Source organism: Juglans regia, chromosome 11 (genome assembly GCF_001411555.2).
Source record: "Juglans regia cultivar Chandler chromosome 11, Walnut 2.0, whole genome shotgun sequence".
Lineage (NCBI taxonomy): Eukaryota > Viridiplantae > Streptophyta > Magnoliopsida > Fagales > Juglandaceae > Juglans > Juglans regia.
In genome coordinates this window covers 33,240,563-33,259,870 of record NC_049911.1, presented here as the reverse complement: position 1 = coordinate 33,259,870, position 19,308 = coordinate 33,240,563, and the positions used below count along the sequence as shown (strand labels likewise).

At 31.7% G+C, this 19,308-nt stretch overlaps 1 protein-coding gene across 1 annotated transcript; it reads left to right on the top strand.

Annotated features, from left to right (window-relative positions):
* Positions 1 to 4,825: 4,825 nt before the first annotated feature.
* On the top strand, positions 4,826 to 18,515 carry LOC109003104 (oxysterol-binding protein-related protein 4B-like). The gene is made up of 7 exons (XM_018981095.2): positions 4,826 to 4,992; positions 14,539 to 14,694; positions 15,741 to 15,986; positions 16,249 to 16,345; positions 17,151 to 17,442; positions 17,525 to 17,627; positions 18,126 to 18,515. The coding sequence occupies exons 1-7, from the start codon at positions 4,990 to 4,992 to the stop codon at positions 18,378 to 18,380; spliced, it is 1,152 nt and encodes a 383-aa protein (XP_018836640.1). The 5' UTR covers positions 4,826 to 4,989; the 3' UTR covers positions 18,381 to 18,515.
* The last annotated feature ends 793 nt before the right edge of the window (positions 18,516 to 19,308 follow it).

The window sequence follows — 19,308 nt, the reverse complement described above, 5'->3', positions numbered from 1 at the left end:
TTGTATTCTTTTCTATTTTTCTTCATTTAATTCGCTTCCTCGCCTGATTGGTGTGAAGGTTACGTAGTTGGGACCTTTGGTTACCGTTGTACCCATAAAATTTATTGCTCGGATTATGATTGGTTTGGAACTCTTTGTATGAATTATAGTAAAATTATTTAATATATTTTATTAAATTTTAAAAATTACAAATTAAAAGGTTATTTCAATATTATTTTTATTTTAAAATTTATAAAAGTTATATTAATTTTTATATTTTATTTTATAATTTATAAAAATTGTAATAATTAAATTAAAAAATTAAAATTAAAAAATATTTTATATTTAAGTATGATACTTAGGAAAAAAATTATGAGTAATTTTAAGAATTTATCACCTCGTCACCATACGTATCATATTGTCCTTCGGTATCATATATGTAAAGATGCTTACTTATATACATATACAATTTTGTTGTTTATATATAATTATAAAAATTTATATTATAGCCATGATGTATTTTTATACCCGTAGTTAAATAAAAAATATTTAATAATTTTAAATATTTCAGTTTAAGTCAAAAAAAAAAAATTTGCATCATATTTATTGTTTATGTATATTTTCACCGACGAAAAAAACCGGTTGAGTGGAATTAGGAGAATATATAAAAATAAAAAATATTATGTGCCAAGTTCAATTCGTTAATCATGATTTGTTTAAAAACAGCATATTTAACTCCTTTTATTTATATTTATAGAAGACTTTATTTCAAGTCTTCTATAATAATGAGATTATTAATTAAATAGTGAGATGAAATGAGTTGAGATAATTTATAAATAATAGTAAAATTATTAGTTAAAATTAGATGAGATCACCTCTGTATTCAAACGGGCCCTAAATTCAAGCACTAGGAGTCAACAATAACTTGATTTTTGGGGAGAGAAACAATAACTTTACTTAATTTTTATATATAAAAAAAATAATAATAATAAGGTTTAGGGAGGGTCCTTCCCATTATTAATATACAAAATATTAGAAGTAATATTCGCTACTGGTAAGCTACCAAAAACTGAATTAGTAGTTGCCCATTATGCCACTAAGTGCTTAAATCGATTTTGAGATCAATCAATTTTTTTAAAGCTCCAGCCTCTATGAGCTTCCAAAATATTTGCAATATCTTCAGTGATGGGGTGATTTGCCAGTCTGTTAAAACTCCATGAATCAAGGATATCACCAGTTGTGCATCTCCTTCTAATAATGTTGACGGTGATTTTTTATGTTCAGCCATTTTTATGGCTAGCTTTACTTCTAAAGCTTTTGCAATCATTGGGATTGCGTTAATGTTTTCTTCCATCCAGATCTCGATATCCTGTCCTTCTGAATTTCTACTGACTACTGAGGCTACAGAGAAGGTGCTCCTTATTACATCATCAAAGGAGATGCTGATCTGATCGGAGGTGGGATTTTGCCATTTCAAGTCTCTTTTTGACAAAGATTTTTATTTCCAAGCATGCAAATATTATTGATAAGAGTGATTCAGTTGCTCCTTTGCATTGTGGAGGAAAAGACTAGTTTTGTTGTGGACTATATCATTTCTTAGGCGCCAGATAAAATCTAAAATCAGAGTTGCGAAGATTTGGAAATGATGAACTTCAAGGGAAGTAAGGCCTAATTTTGACATTGGATTTATGATGAAAAGTAGCCAATCTTTCATAGAAGATATGGCCAAAGAGGAGAGATTTGAGTGGCCAAGTACTTTGACTCCAGAGTATTCTTGTGACTGGACACTCAATAAAAAAGGTAGAGTAAATTTTCTTCTTGCTATTCACACAGGGGACGAGAGAAATATTTGGGATGAATCTTCTAATACGATTTTTTGTTGATAAAATATCCCAAATAATTTTTGGAGGAGCTTGTAGCGATCATGGATTTAGGCCCTTAATCTTAATTATTCTTTATTTTGTTTTAAAATCGTGTTAAATCTAAGACTCGCGAAAGCAATTGTTAATAGTAAATGTTATGTGATGTCAGGTTCAAATAATGTTAAATCAAACTTGATTTATATAAAAAAATTAATTGCAATTGTACTAATTTTAATTGAAATGGTCAAAACCCTCAAAATCCCAACTCATCAGTTTTATTTCACGTTATGCTGATCATGAATGATATAAATCAGTTATTGTTTTGTAACGATGAGCTATGTGATGAGCGAAAAGTTTTGTAATGATTTTGAGGTTATTGAATGAATAACAAAATCAGTTATTGTTTCAAAAAATAATAATAATAATAAGATTTTCCTTCTTTAATAAAAAATCTTAATTATATGTTGAGTTAACAAGGAAAAATAGTAAGGGAAACTCAAGTAAAAACGACGGAGAAAGATAATACATGAAAAGAAAAGTTTGAATATGACTGCAAATAAAAAATAGAAGCTTCTATTAATTCATATAGAATAAAATTTGGGATAGTTTTTGTTATGAAATTACAATAAAATATGTTTTGGATAGTGAAATGAGATTAGATTGTTTTAGATGAAAATTGAAAGTTAAATAAAATATTATTAAAGTATTATTTTTTAATATTATTATTTTTTTAAAATTTAAAAAAATAAATTATTTATTATATTTTATATAATAATTTAAAAAATTATAATAATAAGATGAGATGGATGAAATATTTTCACTATTTAAATAGAGTATAGTATGCTTGTCCCATCAAAAGAACCAATATTAATTGCTCATAAAATAAAATAAAAATAATATAATATAAATTTTAAAAATAAATGCATCTAAGTTTCTAATAATGTTTTGTAAACAAATTTGAGAGGGGAAGGGGGGTTATTTTAATATTTTTGACAGGAAAACCCTCCGAAAATCCGCCTCTGACACCTATGCTTTCTATATGGATCGTGCTACAGTCCCCGCTGGGGGCTCCCGCTGGGGCTGTAGTGTATTTTTGTATGTATTTTTTTTTAAGTTGTTTTTTATATAATTTTTTTTAATATTTTTTAATATTTTTTAAAAAATAAAATAAATTTAGAACATTATTAAAAATACTTTCTTAATCAAGAAGTAAAAAAAAATTATTAAAAAATACTTCCTTAATCACGAAGTAAAATAAAAAATCATATAAAAATATTTTATATTTTACTTCGTGATTAAGCAAGTATTATTTAATAATATTATAAATTTTTTTATTTTTTAAAAATATTTAAAATCATTAAAAACATCTACATAAAAAAAAAATTAAAAAATACACATAAAAAAATATACTAGAGCTTCAGCGGGAGCTCTAGCATTTTCCTTTCTATATTCTGTTTTTTATACAATTTTAACTTTCCGGAGACAAGAGTCGACAAATATCATACGCGAGTTCAATGTTTGAAAGATGACAGTTAACAAGAAAATCGAAAAAACTGAAAAGAAAACTTGTGATAAAGAAGAAAGCCATCAAACTCTGACAGAGTCAAATCTCATAGTAGGCCGAATCGGTGCTTTATTAATTGGAACCGTCAGGCATAATTGTTTTTTTTTTTAATAATTTTTTTACATTTTTAAATATTTTTTAAAAAAATAAAAAATACAATATTATTTAAAAATCATTTCTTAATCATTAGTAAAATAAAAATAAAAAATTCAACAATATTAACACCGAGCTGTAAAAATCACTGATGAGACTATCATTTTCCTTAATTTTAAGACGACACTACAGTTACAACTGGTTCCCGCTAATTATTTTGGTGTGTGTGTTTTTTTTTTTACTTATTTTTTTACATGTATTTTTTAACACTTTTTAAATACTTTTTTTTAAATTTCACAACATCATTAAAAAATAATTCTTTAATCATGAAGTAAAAAATAAAAACAAAAAAATGCCAGTGGTAGCTCCCAGCGGGAGCTGGGAGCAGAGGACTTGCATTATCCTTATTAATCATTAAGTATTTAATTTAGGGTAGAAATGTTACTTTTTAGTAATATTATACACCACATTCTAATCTTATTTTAATCATATTAAGTAGTATATGACACATTCATCACCATTAAATGATAATGAAGCATGAAATAAATAATTATTTAATGATGATAAATGTGTCAAATCTTACTTAATAGGATGAAAGTATGATAACAGTATGATGTATAGAATTTTCTTTACATAAATAATCTTAATTAAATAATATAGTATAATATAATGAGAATGCCACATTATTTACAATTACATTTTAAAACAATAATAATAATTTATGCGCGTAATGTAACCTAGATGATGATCTTCGTTATTGGGTATAGACTTATAATGAGAATTATAAGAATTTCGAGTTCAAATATTATTAAGACCATATATTGATTTAAAAAATATCAGAAACCAACAGAAATATCAAATCCAAATTCCAATCTCAACAACCCAAACCCAAATCCCTTGAAAAATTAATAAATGATCTTTGTTATTGAGCAAAGTTTTGCTCGACAAACAATAGCAAAATTTAAAATTAGTTATGGAATTTAAAATGATCAAAATAAAAAGTGTTACGATGATAAAAAAAATTTATAAAAGTAAATTCACAAATACATGTGATTTGATGTGGTACATTAGATTGTAAAATTATTTTTATTATAAAGTAGATTTGACTTGTTATATAAAGTCATTTGTTTAGGAATTTATTTTGTGAAAATAACAAAATCAAAGGGCTACAAAGTTTATTTTAGAAAATCAACGACTAAATTTTAAAAAGGGTGAAAAGCGAAGGATTAGTTTTTAATTTTTTGGAAAGAAAAAATCTGGCCAACTGGATGCCTATATTGCTCTCTCCTGATCAGCTTATAAAAAGGGCAATTGACCTTAGAAACAAACCACACAGGTAGGGTAGATATATAGCATGCTCCTCCGATCGATCCGAAGTCGTATCACAACCTCAATCGGCTCTGTCGACCATCTCAGCGCGCAAAAGGAACTCAGGAAGCCCCTTCCCAGGACCCTCCCCCATCTACCTTTAATCCTCCAAGTCTCTTCGTAATGGTATGACTACCTTTCCCTACTCTCTTTTTCTTAGACAGAATAAATACACATACATACATATGTCTATCTATGTTTTGCATTACACCATCCGTCAACTTTAGCTTCTAGCCAGGGCTTTGTGTTCTAGCTTTGAAAAAATCCGCTTAGAATCCTTTTATTTCATGTTTCCAAGGTGGCTGTTTGCCGGCATGTGAAAGCGGTTTCCGCCGGTAAAAGCAGTTTGCGTTTGCCGGCCATTACTTGGTTGAATATGCTAGCTAACTACTGTATATGTATATATATATATATATATATATCAGCTAGATTCTATGCCCGTTCTGATGGACTGGAATGGCATAATTAAATTTGACATCATGCTCTGGCCGGGCGTACGTGGTGATCTGTACAAATCGGCTGCCCTTTTTCTTTTGAGCTTTACTACACAACCTCCACCACACTCCACACTCCACACTTTTTTAAATTTTTTAAATTTTTAATATTTTTTTTAAATTTTTTTTTGAGTTTATTCTTTTTAAATTATTTCAAATTTTTTATTCATTATTCATATAATAAATATTTAATAAAAGAAAAAAATAATAAAAATTAAAAATAATGTGGAGTGTGGAGGTTGTGTGAATAGTAGGAGGTTGAGTAGATTTTTTGTTTTCTTTTTATCTGACAATCTTTAACGCCAAGTTAGGACAGCAAATCCTGCATGCATAATAATAAAGCAGTAGTACTATTTAATTAGTGACACAACCATGAATTTGTTGCAGGCGCCGATAACAAAATTAAAATTATAATAAAATATTTTTTATTTTATTTTTAGAAATTAAAATAATTTTATAAAGAGGATCAAAATAATTTTTGAAAGAAGAGATCGATTAAATGAAATTAATATAATGTTATTAAATCATAAAAAATTAATATATATTATTATTATTTTTAAACCCAGGGCTATGGCCCCTCTACCCTTTCTTAGATCCGCCTCTGCATGTAATCACAACGTATAATTTCATCGATCATTCCTTTTCCAATAAATAAATGTGATTACAGAAAATATTCATGAATACTACACTATATATATTATATGCATATACTGCATGTATATTCCTGATCTTTAAATTACATATAAAATGATTTAGATGAACTCAAAAATTGTAGTACAACATATCATCATGTGTAGAAGATACGATCCAAGTTTAATTTTGAGACCATCTTAATTTGTACGTCTTACTATCTAGCCAGCTATATCATTCATGCTTTTGTATGACATCACATATTGTATTTTTCGATCCTTTTCACGACCTGTTCTTTGTATGTACATGTGTGGTTTTATCTCCGGAACGCACGTTTCCTTTGGTCTTTCTTTAGCTTCCTTGAAATTAAAAGGTCTTCTTTATATTCAGCAACACACCAAAGGAAATCTACACTACAGCTCATGATACGTCTATGGTATGTTATAAAGAGATAAGAAATATATACAGTAGAGGGTCAAGATTTAGGATGGATAGGAAGAATTAGGTATCGTTTAGATAATAAGAAGAGATAAAATAATTTTAGATTAAAGTTAAAAGTTGAATAAAATATTATTAGAATATTATTTTTTAATAATATTATTATTTTAAAATTTAAAATAATTAAATAATTTATTATATTTTATATAAAAATTTAAAAAATTATAATAATAAAATGAGTTAACATCAGACCGGTCTATGTCAAATGGGACCTTAATATTAATTTTCTCGACTAAGACTGAGGCCATGGTGAATAGTCGAAGGATGGATGGCGGGTGGCGGATAAGATTTTGTTGGAGAATTGTAGATCATGCGTTTTAGGTGATGGGATGGAATTGCTGATCCCAATCCAGGAAGGATATATATTTTTGTCAGCGCTTTGAAGACGATCTTCGTGTGACCTTAAACTACCGACCTTTTTTTGGTGCACTCGGATTTTGGACTTTACTAAGTACTGTTAATACCATGTGTCGGTAGGATTTATAATCAATCAATATCTGTTAGAAAGGTTTTATAATGCATATTACAAATATTTAATATATATATATATAAGAGATTTGTAATATTTAATAGATATTAAAGATTTATCATCTATAATTTTGTTGTCAAACTATTTTTCAAAGTTTATAGAAAGAAAGACATGATTTATGAATTCAAAAAATGACCTCATTTGTTTTTACAAATAAGATGAGATGAATTGAGATAAAAATTGAAAGTTAAATAAAATATTATTATAAAATATTTTTTAATATTATTTTTATTTTGAGATTTGAAAAAATTAAATTATTTATTTTATTTTATATGATAATTTGTGAAAATTATAATGATTATATATGAGTTGAGAAGTTTTATAAAAATAAATGAGAAATTTTATCTATAATTTTTTTTGTTAATCATATTTTTAAAAGAAATTATATTTATAATTATAGAGTGTATAAATTTAACAAAAAATTATTTTTTTCCATCTATTTTTAATTTTTTAACTGTTGTTAGGATAATATTTTTTAATTAAAGTTAAAAAAATAAATTTAATATAAAATAATTAATACATTGCAGAGTAGTTGGCGTAATAAAAGTGGCTACATGATGCTTGAAAGGTTGCATTAAATAAATATAGGAGCAGCAACTGACCCAATTGCAGCAGAACCGTTAGCAACTTAGCTCAACATCAAAGAGCCTCCTACTCTCGTTATTAGTATAGTAAAAACTAAAATGGTAAGAAATAAAATAAAAGATTTTTTGTTATTCATCATTTTTATATATTATACATTATATTTAATTTAATTCTTAATTTTTTTAAAAATTTTATTTATTTTATTTAAATTTATTAAATTTTTATACTCATTATTCATATACTACACATTTGATAAAATAAAATAATATATAATATGTAGTATAAGAATGATGAATATAATTTTTTAAAATAAAATATTATAAAATAAGACAACATACGCATGACTTGCTTCGTACTAGGGCTGTACACTGATGAGTTCGACGTCAGTTTCGGCGCAAAATTGAGACACCAACAACATCTGCTATGGGTCTATTGGTCGAAAATATGGGTTTGGGGAGAAGAAACCGATCATATAGGTTTTGACGTGTGTTGGTGCAGTCTTCAATCTACCGTCGGCGTCTTCTATGAAGGATGAGGAACTGAGGAAGAAGGAAAGAAACGTCGCGTCGTCGCTGCCATGGAAGAAGAAGACGACTCAGGGAAGAAGAAGAGGGGTTAGGGGTAGTTATTAATTCATTTTGAAATGATGTCGTTTGGCTTTTAAAACTTTAAAGTTTTAAAACAGTGTAAATCGACATTGTCTTACTCATTTAAGTGACAACATCGATTTAAGTGAAATGACGCCGTTTTATATACATATATTAAAAAAAAAGTTTGGATTAGCCGGTTTAATAGTTTTCCAAGAATTCAAATCGGCGCCGAACCACTGATATCGATTTTCTCTCAATTCTTCTTGACCACCGATTGGTTTTTTGTCGGTTTTGATCAGTTCAATACTCTGGCGATCGATCTTATCAGTTCACGGCCGATTCCAGCAGTTGTTGTACACCCACCCATACTTCGTACCGTCCAAATTTCAAAAGCAAATTGTTGTGTACTTTCGGACTTTTTGGAACAGCAACCGCATTAACTCAAAACAGCAACCATTTAGGCTATGTTTGGTTACCAAAGTATTCTCAACACTTTCCAAGTATTCTCGTACTTTTGAAAATACTTCACATGCCAAACAATTTAAAATACTCTCAATGGTACCCACAAACCCACTTCAATCTCTAATCATAACTATTCACAAACATTCTATAATACTTATCACTATTATATATAAATAAAAAATAAAATCGTTATAATATTTATCATTATTATATATAAATTAAAAATAAAATCATTATAATATTTATTAATATTAAAAAATTACTATAATAAAATCACTATAATATTTATTATTAAAAATAAAATCACTATAATATTTATGAGACTCACACCTTTTTTAACTACTTATCTAAAAGTCAACAACTCAACATACTTTACATATCCAAATAACTCAAAATATTCTTAATGGGACTCACAAACTCACTTCAATCTCTACTCATAACTATTCACAAACATTTTCAACACTTCTCAAATATTCTCACTATCCAAATGTACCTTAGACTTTTGGATGGTAGCTAGAGTTGCGATAACTTTGAATCACAATTTTTTTTTATTTATTTTTAAATAACGGAGTGGATTTTGAACTCAGATTTTTTATCTGAAGGATGAGCATATATCATTAGACCATCATACTGTTGGCAAAATCACAATTCTAACGAGCCCATAATGTTGGAAAAATGTAATCAATAACTTATGTTCGATTTCTTGGTTTCTTCGCTGCAAAACCCACGAAACAGGCGTCCAACAGCTTCTTTTGCATGGATTGAGTGCTGGTTTGGGTATATTTAGATATTGCATGATATTTATACGAGATGAGATAAAAAAATATATGAATAGTAAAAAAATATTTTTATAAATAATGATGAAATAATTTAAATATCAGAAAAAAATTTTAAATTAAAATATTTTATAGAGTTTTGAGAAAAGGAAAGAAAAAGTTAAATACAAATGTTATAAAGTTAAAATATATTTATTAGAATATTATTTTTTAATATTATTTTTATTTTGTGATTTAAAAAAGTTAAATTACTTTTGTATTTTATCTAAAAAAATTTAGAAAAGTTATAATAATTAGATAAAAGATTTAAAATTAAACATAATTTATTTTTTAGTGATGTTTAGATGATGAGATAAGATAAAATCATTTCAACATTCAAAAGAAATGTCACTTTGTAACCATTTCAATTGTTGAAGATCACCAAAAGGTTCTGTTAAAGCTATAATAGTCGGTTTCTTTTCTTTGATCATTTTAGGGTGAGTTTAAATGTTGAAGTGAGTTGAATTGAGATGATAAAATATTATTAGAATATTATTTTTTAATATTATTATTATTTTAAAATTTGAAAAAGTTGAATTGTTTATTATATTTTATGTTGAGATTTAAAAAAGTTGTAATGATGAGTTGAAAGTAGTTTATGTTCCAAACGAACCCTTAATGAACCTTTTTTGAGAGGACTTGCCCTTTAATATTCCAAAACAAGATTGAGTTTATCATAAGTTTAGCTTTGCCGGCCTGCTTTTGGCCCGAATAGAACTCAGTTTCGGTTATTGTTTTTCCCCAGCACTCTTGCTTCTCTCTTCATTGTCAGACATAACATCCTCTCCATTTGTATATGAGACCCTTCCATATTCCCTTCCCTCGCGGAGAGAGAACGGGATATACCAATATTTTAAATAATCTGCTGAATATCGTATCGGTCAGAGTATTGAAATAAAATATTTTGATTTCGATACCGTTTCGAGATAGCGTTTCGAGATAATATTTCGAGATAATCGATTATAAATAAATTATATTTCAAAATTATATTTTAAAATAATAGTCTATATATAAATATATATATAAATTATAAATAGTCTAGTCTAAATTGAGAGTTAAAAAATAAACTTATAGTTTAAAAAAAAAAATACTGACCGAAAAAAACACGGCCCTTGTTTAAAAAAAACAAGGGCCGTAACTTCCGGTATTTGTTCAGCATCCTCAACAACCACAACTTCATCTTCCTCCATTTCCGGGATTGAGAAGCCCGTCTCCTTTAAAACATTACTCTCCCCTGTTGTAACTACGTTTCCATCCAGAACTATATCTTCCACAAAATTTGAAACTTTACACAATTCCTTACCACTTTGTTTTTCAATTTCTATTTCACCTTCTTCAAGTTCAGCAGCATCCCTCTTCTCACCCCTTGATTTTTTTACCCACTTCAGGCCCTCCTTTCCACGTTCACCCCTTCCCCCATCAATTTTTTCTTTTGGAAAATCTTTCTTACAAGTGTTTTTATTATGCCCCTGGATACTACAATGAACACAATAGGCAAGCAAGGTTTCGTATTCAATTACCTGGAATCTACTGCTAGGCTGCCGGGGAGCACCAATCCAAAACCCTGCCGAGGTTCCGCCACCGCGTCCATCTCTACGCAGATCCTGGCACCATCTGTGTGTGTCGCACACCGAGTACTATTATCACAACAGATGTACCTTCCAATCGGCAAGAGCAAGTTCCGAAGGAAAGCCTCATGGTAGAAATTTGGGGGCAACCCCGGGAGAACAACCCAAACCGGAACACGGGCTAGTTCCGCATTTTCATTGAAGTTTGTCGTCCAATGGAAAAATCTATAAGGCACTCCTTCCACATCACATGCTTCCTGAGAGAAATCCTTGAGGAAATCGTCCGCCTTTGAAAATCTGAGGAATACATGTATTGGTTTCCTCATACTGGAAACCATAGGTTGAGATTCCAGACCCCATCGGCTACGCACAAAAGACCTGATCACATCCAAGCTAGGTCGTTGTCGCAGGAACTTCATCACAAGAGAGAAGACAAAAGGTTGAGCCGATTTGTGGATTTCCTCCGGGGAGAACATCACACACAGCTCCTCATCTATCATTTTTGGAGGCTTCATAGGAATGTTCACCTCGGGTAAAGGCATAGGAGACTGCGAGACCCTGTCCGCAAACGACCCTGTTCTCATTGTCGGTGCCTGGTTGCCCTTGGAGCCCCGGCGGCAGCCATAACGCATGAGTAGGTAGCTAACCCTAGCAGAGCAACTTTTTCATTGTAAGGGCAAATGAGGTAATTAACAAAAGGAGGTATGCCTAGTATTATTTTTTAAATTTTCAAAAATTTTCCCTCCCCTGCAAAACCTTTCACCCGCATCGTTCACAGACGACTCCGAGGTTTCTCTCTCTCGCACTATCCTCCTTTTTTCCCCCTTGCATTTTTTTTTTCTTTTTTCCTCTTCTTCTTCTGCGGCAGATTTGCTCGTAATTTGGACTAACAATTTTAGTAATCCAAAAACATCCGTAATTATCATAACAACAGAGTACTTGAATTGTAACTGGATTGACATTAACTGCTGCATTTCAGAAGGAGTCTTGGAAGACTATCTTGCACTTAGCCTACCAAAGCCTTGGTGTAGTGTACAGGGTCTTAGCATTTACCCTTTATATGTCTACAAAAGCACGTTTGCAGAAGATCGAGGAAAATCCAAATATATAAATCTGAACAATGCGAGAGAGAACATCAGAGTCGTTTGTGGTGAAAGGTTCTGCAGGGGAGGGAAAAAAATTTGAAGGCCACTTGGGATGATTCGGGATATGGGGGGAGTGGGTAAAATAGGGGAAGAATCGCATCTTAATATTATACCTGGAGATTTTTTTTAATGGGAAGGGAGCTCTTTTTTTTTGGAGAAGATCTTATTTGGTGGCCGTTTATCTCCATTTTTCTTGTTCTGAAGAGAGCAATACAAACTATAATTTTTTTTATATCATTGAGAATCTGCAGATGAAAGAACTAGAGAAAGAGAGATATATTGTGTTTGTAAAACAGGGGAGGGAACACGGGGAGAGGGAAGACAAAGGGGGAAGGGCAGAGAGTGAAGTGGATTCGGCAAGACTAGACCGTTTTCACTTAAACCCGGTTTGCTACATCAGTTGGTGTGGGGAGTTGGAGAGTAGACCGGCTTTGGAGTAGACTCTTTCTTAACTAACACTACACAATTGACGTGACGCTTTTCTTTCCCTGCTCGCATGTAAATTTGAAGATCACCATTCGTAACTTTCCAGGTAAATTTGAAGCCCCAAACTTCCCTTCGTGTTTAATGGTTTTGGGTATTTCATTTCAGAATTTCTGCTTTGAATTTGAAAACATGAAAAACTAAAACGACCTCTCATATATTCAAAAACCGCGTCTTTCTTCTTTTCTTCTTCATTTTTTGGATAACTCTACTCTTTGTTCTGTGCTGTAATGTAAAAGCCAAATACATATTTCCATGTCTTCAAGAAATTCCCTTTTATACCATAAAACAGGCTACCTTATTAAGATGATTTACATGCACCAGTCATATCTACCAAGGGCCTGGCCTCCAATCAAGACAAATAAATCCATCTTCCAGAAACGTTACTAGTGTTGTATCATTTTTAAAGAAGAATCCGTTGGTGTCTATAACTCACTTACGCAAACAAGAAAAATAAACAAATGGAACACGTTGGAGTACGTACTGATATTTTCGGCCAATTGCAAAGTTTGTGGGGGAGGAAGGCAGGAGGAGACGAAGGAGCTGCACACATTCGGCCAATTTTGGGGCAGATTGGTTTCACAGAGAGAAGAGGGGAGGAGATTTACGCACGCGGCTGCAGCTTTGTTTGTCTCAGACACGTGGGGATGAAGGCACGAGGAGATTCCCAGGCGATACGCGAAGATTGAAAGGAAGATACGCGAGGAGGGTTCGGCCGAAAGAGAAGATGTTGGGGGTGGGAGAGAAAGAGCCGGTTCATTTGTTAAATTCGGTTTGTAGGGTGTAAAGTAGATAAACCGAGAAGAATTATTTATTATTTATTATATAAATAATAATTAAAAATCTGAATTAAGATATGTTATAGATTTTTAAAAAAACAGAGTGAAAAAAGTAAATATAATATTATAAAATTAACAAATTATTTAAATATTTAAATATAATTTTTGTTTTAAAGTTTATAAAAGTTACATTAATTTATTTTAACTAATAATTAGAAGATGATTATATAAAAAATTAAAAATTAGAATTTTAAAAAATATTTTATATTTGAGTGATATTTGATAATAAAATTAGAAATTTTTAAAAAATTTTAAGAATTTTTGTGTATTCTCTATCCCATCTCGAGAAGGTGTATTGAATCTATTGGAGTAAAATCACATATTAAAATTACGTTTGGACGTTAAAATAAGTTTAATTGAGTTACGAATAATAATATTTTATGATTTCATTGAGATGAGTTTAATTTTTTTAATTTAAAATGAATTTAATTTTTTAGGTTAAATTGTATTAAATAGATTGAGATGGATTTAATTTTTTTTATAAGTAATTAAAAAAATAATAAATTTGATTAATTATTAGTTTGAGATGAATTGAATTGCGTTTAAACCAAATACACTGGATCTCCACTCCCGCTTTGAACTAAATTAAGGTTATTTTTAGATGTTGAATTGAGTTGAGTTGATTTGAAATGATAAAATATTATAAGGATATTATTGTTTATTATTATTATTATTATTTAAGAATTTAAAAAAATTAAAATTATTTATTATATTTTATATAAAAATTTAAAAAAATTATAATTATGAGTTGAGATAATTTAATTTTCAAACAAAGCTAACTCTAGGTGAAAGGATGAGCAAAGTTCGAGTGATATGGGAAAAGGCCTTGGACAAAAAGCGAAGTATCCGAGAAAAAGTGAAGGAAATGAAAGAGAAAGGGAGGGTGCCTTGAGTCGTGAGGGAAGGAAGAGTGAAAAGAGGGTTTCCATTGTAGTCGAGTGATAAAAAAGATAAAAGTGAGTTTTTTATTTTTTGGGTAAGAAAAAATTTACTACCGATGTGTAAGTGCTGGGAAATGTTGCAATGTGTTGCAGGTCACCGGAGGGAAGAGGGAGAACATAATTGTTCTGACAAAGCCAGAGACCTTAGAGGGGGAATCGGATGCTGATTACACGGCTCCTAGTCTTCTCCAACTTATTTTGAGTCTCTTTAAAAATGTCAGGCCAGGATCAGATCTCACAAGCTTTCAGGCAAGTCAATCTCTTCTACAGTTCTACGTTGTATATTTATGAGGAATGATGTTTGCAAATTTGGGGGTGTGAAAGTCCAATGGACTCTTTTGAAAAAAATTGGTAAATTTGAAGATTAAATGAAAATTTTATTTTTTTAAAGGTGGATTCTAATTTTTTTTTAAAAAAAAAAATATACGAGAGTTGCATACTCTAAGACTTATCTAATATTAATATAGGGACTCTTAAGTAATGGTACTCCACTTGATGACTTTTTACTGGATCAATGTGTAAAATCCACTTTGCATTGCATGTATTTGAAATCATATCATCTAGCAACTATAACAATTTAACGGCTAGAGACACGCCCTCATGTTCTCCCATTTCTTATAACTTTTTTTAGGGATGGATACCAAAACTCAGGTCAATTGGGATAGCTGAAACTATTATATACAATTAGAATTTGGCATGGAATTGAGATATTTCGGAGGGTTCAATTGATAGGATTAACAGGTAATGCCATAAGTTTAGTCAAATTTCATTGGAGAGGTTTCATACCTACATCAAAGATGTTAGAAAGCCAAGAGTAGTGGAATGTTGGATTCATTCCGCCAATTACAATTATATAAGATGACTATGGTGACTAATTATTACCTGTTCATAGTCGATTTGCTTGATAAAGGGCAATTTTGAAGTAACTATCATGTTGTCGATTATTAAATGCTTTAGAACATAGTACAGGGGCATTTTCTGAGGGATGTTTTAAGAGTCCAAGTCCTGTTGATAAAAATAAATCTTTCTTTGTACATGAGTATAGTCTGTTTCATACTGCATATAAAGCACAAATGGCTATGGTGGTAGGAAGCCAGTTTTGGACAGGTGGTAATAATGCTGCATTTCGTATTTTTCTCAGTGACAATGCCTCTAGTGGCAATATGATATCACATTTCATATTTGAACCTTCATGTAATAGAGAGTTTGTGATTTCCAATAGCACAAGTAGTGATGATGTTAACATGGCGTTACCGTGTTACCAATTTTACCTATTGTTTATTTTGCAAGTTTAGTTGCCCCCTCTCCTCAACCTTCCAAAGTCGCAACTTCAGAGCTATGGAGAAACAGTGTATTGCACTGCTACCGATATGTTAAGCAGGTGCCACCATGGTGAGGGCCCACATGAAAGACTCATAGCTGTTGTAGCATGGAGCATTTCCACGCTTCGTCCTGTGAAATTTGGTGTTGCTCCTTACAATCCTGTTCTGGGAGAGACGCACCATGTTTCAAGGGGAAATTTCAATTTTCTACTTGAACAGGTATTTGTTTTACTTTATTAGCAAGCGGAAACAATGTTCTACTTGAGTTGCTTATTAGCTTTCTACAACTCTCTAGAGCAAACAGTGTAAGGGTAACATTTATCACACACTTGGCTGTCAAAAGATTGCCACATTTTGTACCAAGCACTTATAAAGGCCTGGCCATACTCGATCTTGATGCAAGAACAGCTTGTCCTGGTTTAAACAGCAGATTTATTTGTTTTTTCCCTTACTTTGGCTGCACTCCTTGTCCTGTCTTCAGGTTTCGCATCACCCACCAGTATCTGCACTCCAGGCAACCAATGAGGAAGAAAATGTCGAATTGACTTGGTGTCATCGTGTTGCCCCCAAATTCCATGGTACATGAATTATAGTAGAGTATTATGATTTTACTTTTTGCTGAGCAAGTACATCTTTTTAATGTGTTGTAAGTTGAACCATGGCCATTCACTCGTATCTGAAAAAAAAAGGCTTTGAAATTGTGGACTAATTATTTGCCGTATCAAATTGGGAAATTTCGGTCTATGTGTGGAACTTACCTGTTATCTTTCCGTGTATTGTCTGTAGATGCAAGCAGAAGGCAGTATATGAACCTTGAATTTACAGCTATAGTTTTTCCAGGAGTTTTTTACACCTTTCTTTTGTAGTCCCTTCCCACCCCTACTTCCACACCAAGATCAAGATTTCTTTAAGTGATGCATCTATCTACCTGATCTGTTTATGGACAGTTCGATTCAGAAGGTTTTTAGAAGGGACAGATTCTGGTTTTTTACTATATGTTTTTTGGGTGTAGATGGGATCAGATTCTGGTAGTATTGATCGATAGGAATATTTGATACAATTGTATACTCTTATTGACATTTTTTCCTTAGTGTTGATCCAGCAGTCTCTAGTATATTGTCCAAAAAGAACTGCCCAAGTAAGGATATATTTCTCTGCTTTTTCTTGTTTTGAAGTTCACTTTCCAAATTTTTGAAATCTTCTAAATGATTCAAGGTATGCTATTTTCGTTTGAAAAATTTAGGATTCTTGTGCACAGCGCAGGTCTGTGACATTGACTGGTGGAGATAACCTTGAGACTGCATTCTGCTTTGGCTACGACATATATTTTATTTCTCTTCCTTCAAGCAGTAGGTACTTACATGTTTTGAAAAACCAATATAGGTACTTCAGTGGAAGCTGTGTTGCAGGGAAAAAGGCAGCTGAAGCTACTAAATCATGGAGAAACTTATGTTATGAATGCGCCAAATCTATCAATCAGATTTCTTCCAGGTCCTGGGACAGATTGGGTTGGCAATGTCAAGATCCAGTGCCAAGAAACTGGTCTGGAAGCTGAGTATTGTTGCAAGAGCAGTTCTTTTATGTGGCGCAGAGGAAATCATCGATATATTAAAGGGAAGATATTCGAGTCATCATCGTTGAAGACTCTTTATGAGATTGATGGTCACTGGGATAGGTACAAGTATCTTTATTCTCCTTTCTTGCTATAAAGAGTACTCAATTCTATAGTAAAATGCTACCTTTTCATCTCATTGCAGAATTGTCAGAGTGAAGGACATCAATAGTGGGGAATTTACAGATATATACAATGCAAAAGAAGTCATTTCAAGGCTGAATGCTACTATTGTCAAGGATCCTAGGGTAATTCACTTGTGAAACACTCATCTATCTCTCTTTTCCCCTTTTTCTCTTTTTGTCTTGAGTATGCCTTTCATAAAACATAATAGGAAATAATGGCCTTACCATTTAATTTCAAGCACATTAAGACTGCAACTTGTATACAAACACTTCTACCAGAGAAGAAAAGATGACCTTTTTTTACAAAAAAAAAAAAAAAACAGAAGTATGCATTACTGCAATTATATTGATAATCCCAAATTTCTATATAGAATCCCACTCCTTACCACAATTTAAGCTGGGCCGTTTTTTGAGGTACTGAGCTACTAAAAGAACTGCATGCACGAATCATGTCTGTCGATGATTTTGCTAATCAATAGTTAGGCACGTAGTTGTTTTGTCTTCTAGTAAAATATACATGTCAGGGATGTGTACGCAAAGATGCATGCTAAATTTCATGTACATTCGCAAGTGAGTCTTTGTGTACCTGAGCATGATTTGAGATTATCTTTCTTCCAATAGGAATTGTGGCCAAGTGAATCAGCTGTGGTGTGGAGTGAGGTGAGCCAGTGCATCCTGAGCAAAGACTGGGAGAAAGCAAGAGAAGCAAAGAGAACTGTTGAGGAAAAACAGAGGGAGCTACTGAGAGAGAGAGGCTCAATTGGGGAAAGTTGGGTTCCTAAGCATTTTACTGTGTCTCATAGCAAGGAAAATGGGTGGGATTGCTCACCTATTCAGAAGCGGGTCCCACCAGGGCCCATAGTCGTGCCCCTTTGACTGACTGTTCAGATTACATCAAATTAGTTACTTGCAAGCTACAGTTAGTATTATGAATTTCTCAGAATTCTTAGTAGCTGGACCAGCCCCACCTATATAAATAACAGTTCTTCTACGTTCAAGCAGTTTTGGATATTAATTGTGTACTGATGGCTGACGTGGCTCTTATGATATTAATAAAACAAAACACGAAACTGGAAGAGAAGAAGACATACATAGCAAGACCCAGAGTTGCTCGCAGAAGAAATCCAAGTTAAAATATCAAAATTGTTGTCTCTGTTTTTTTCAATCCCCATCATGGAAGCTAAGGGTTACAACAGCAGTTCTTTAAGAATTTCTAACTGATTGTCATCTTCCCTATTCTCAAATTAGAAGCCAAACTTGTGATTTTTACAATATGACTAGACAATCAAATCAGCCTTGAAAATTCATTTTTCTAATATTTGATTCACTATGCAAAAACAGCAACCAAGTGAATAAAAAAAATAAAAATGATCTCCAAATCAAATGTTGGCTAACCTATGCGCATATACTTGAAGCATCACTTCGAGTTTTGTCGTCACTGTCTTCATATTCGTTTTCATCAGAGTCAGCTAGATGGTCAAAAAAAATATCAAGATAATAGGGACAATTGTCGTTCCAAGCACTCCTGTTACTATAGGTAAGCTATCATCTTAGAATCCAATCCCCTTTCTCTCATTTCCTCCTCTGTGTGATGGATTGCTAGGCTGTATTCTCCACCACTTCCTAACTCCAGCACTCGAAATTCACAATTTCCAGGATTGTTTAAGAGCTCGAATTGCTCAACCGTCCACTTGAACCACTTCATGAGGAAGACACGTGAGGTTAGCCCGTGTGATATAATTACGAGACTCAAGTCATGGGAATGGTCATGGTGAAGCCTGTTCATTTCTATGTCCCTCCACAG

Bases quoted from the DNA above. Each gene is read 5' to 3' on its own strand.
- LOC109003104 (XM_018981095.2), top strand. The intron at 15,987-16,248 runs GTATTTGTTTTA...TCCTGTCTTCAG, and splicing joins TCAATTTTCTACTTGAACAG to GTTTCGCATCACCCACCAGT. The intron at 16,346-17,150 runs GTACATGAATTA...AAACCAATATAG, and splicing joins TGTTGCCCCCAAATTCCATG to GTACTTCAGTGGAAGCTGTG.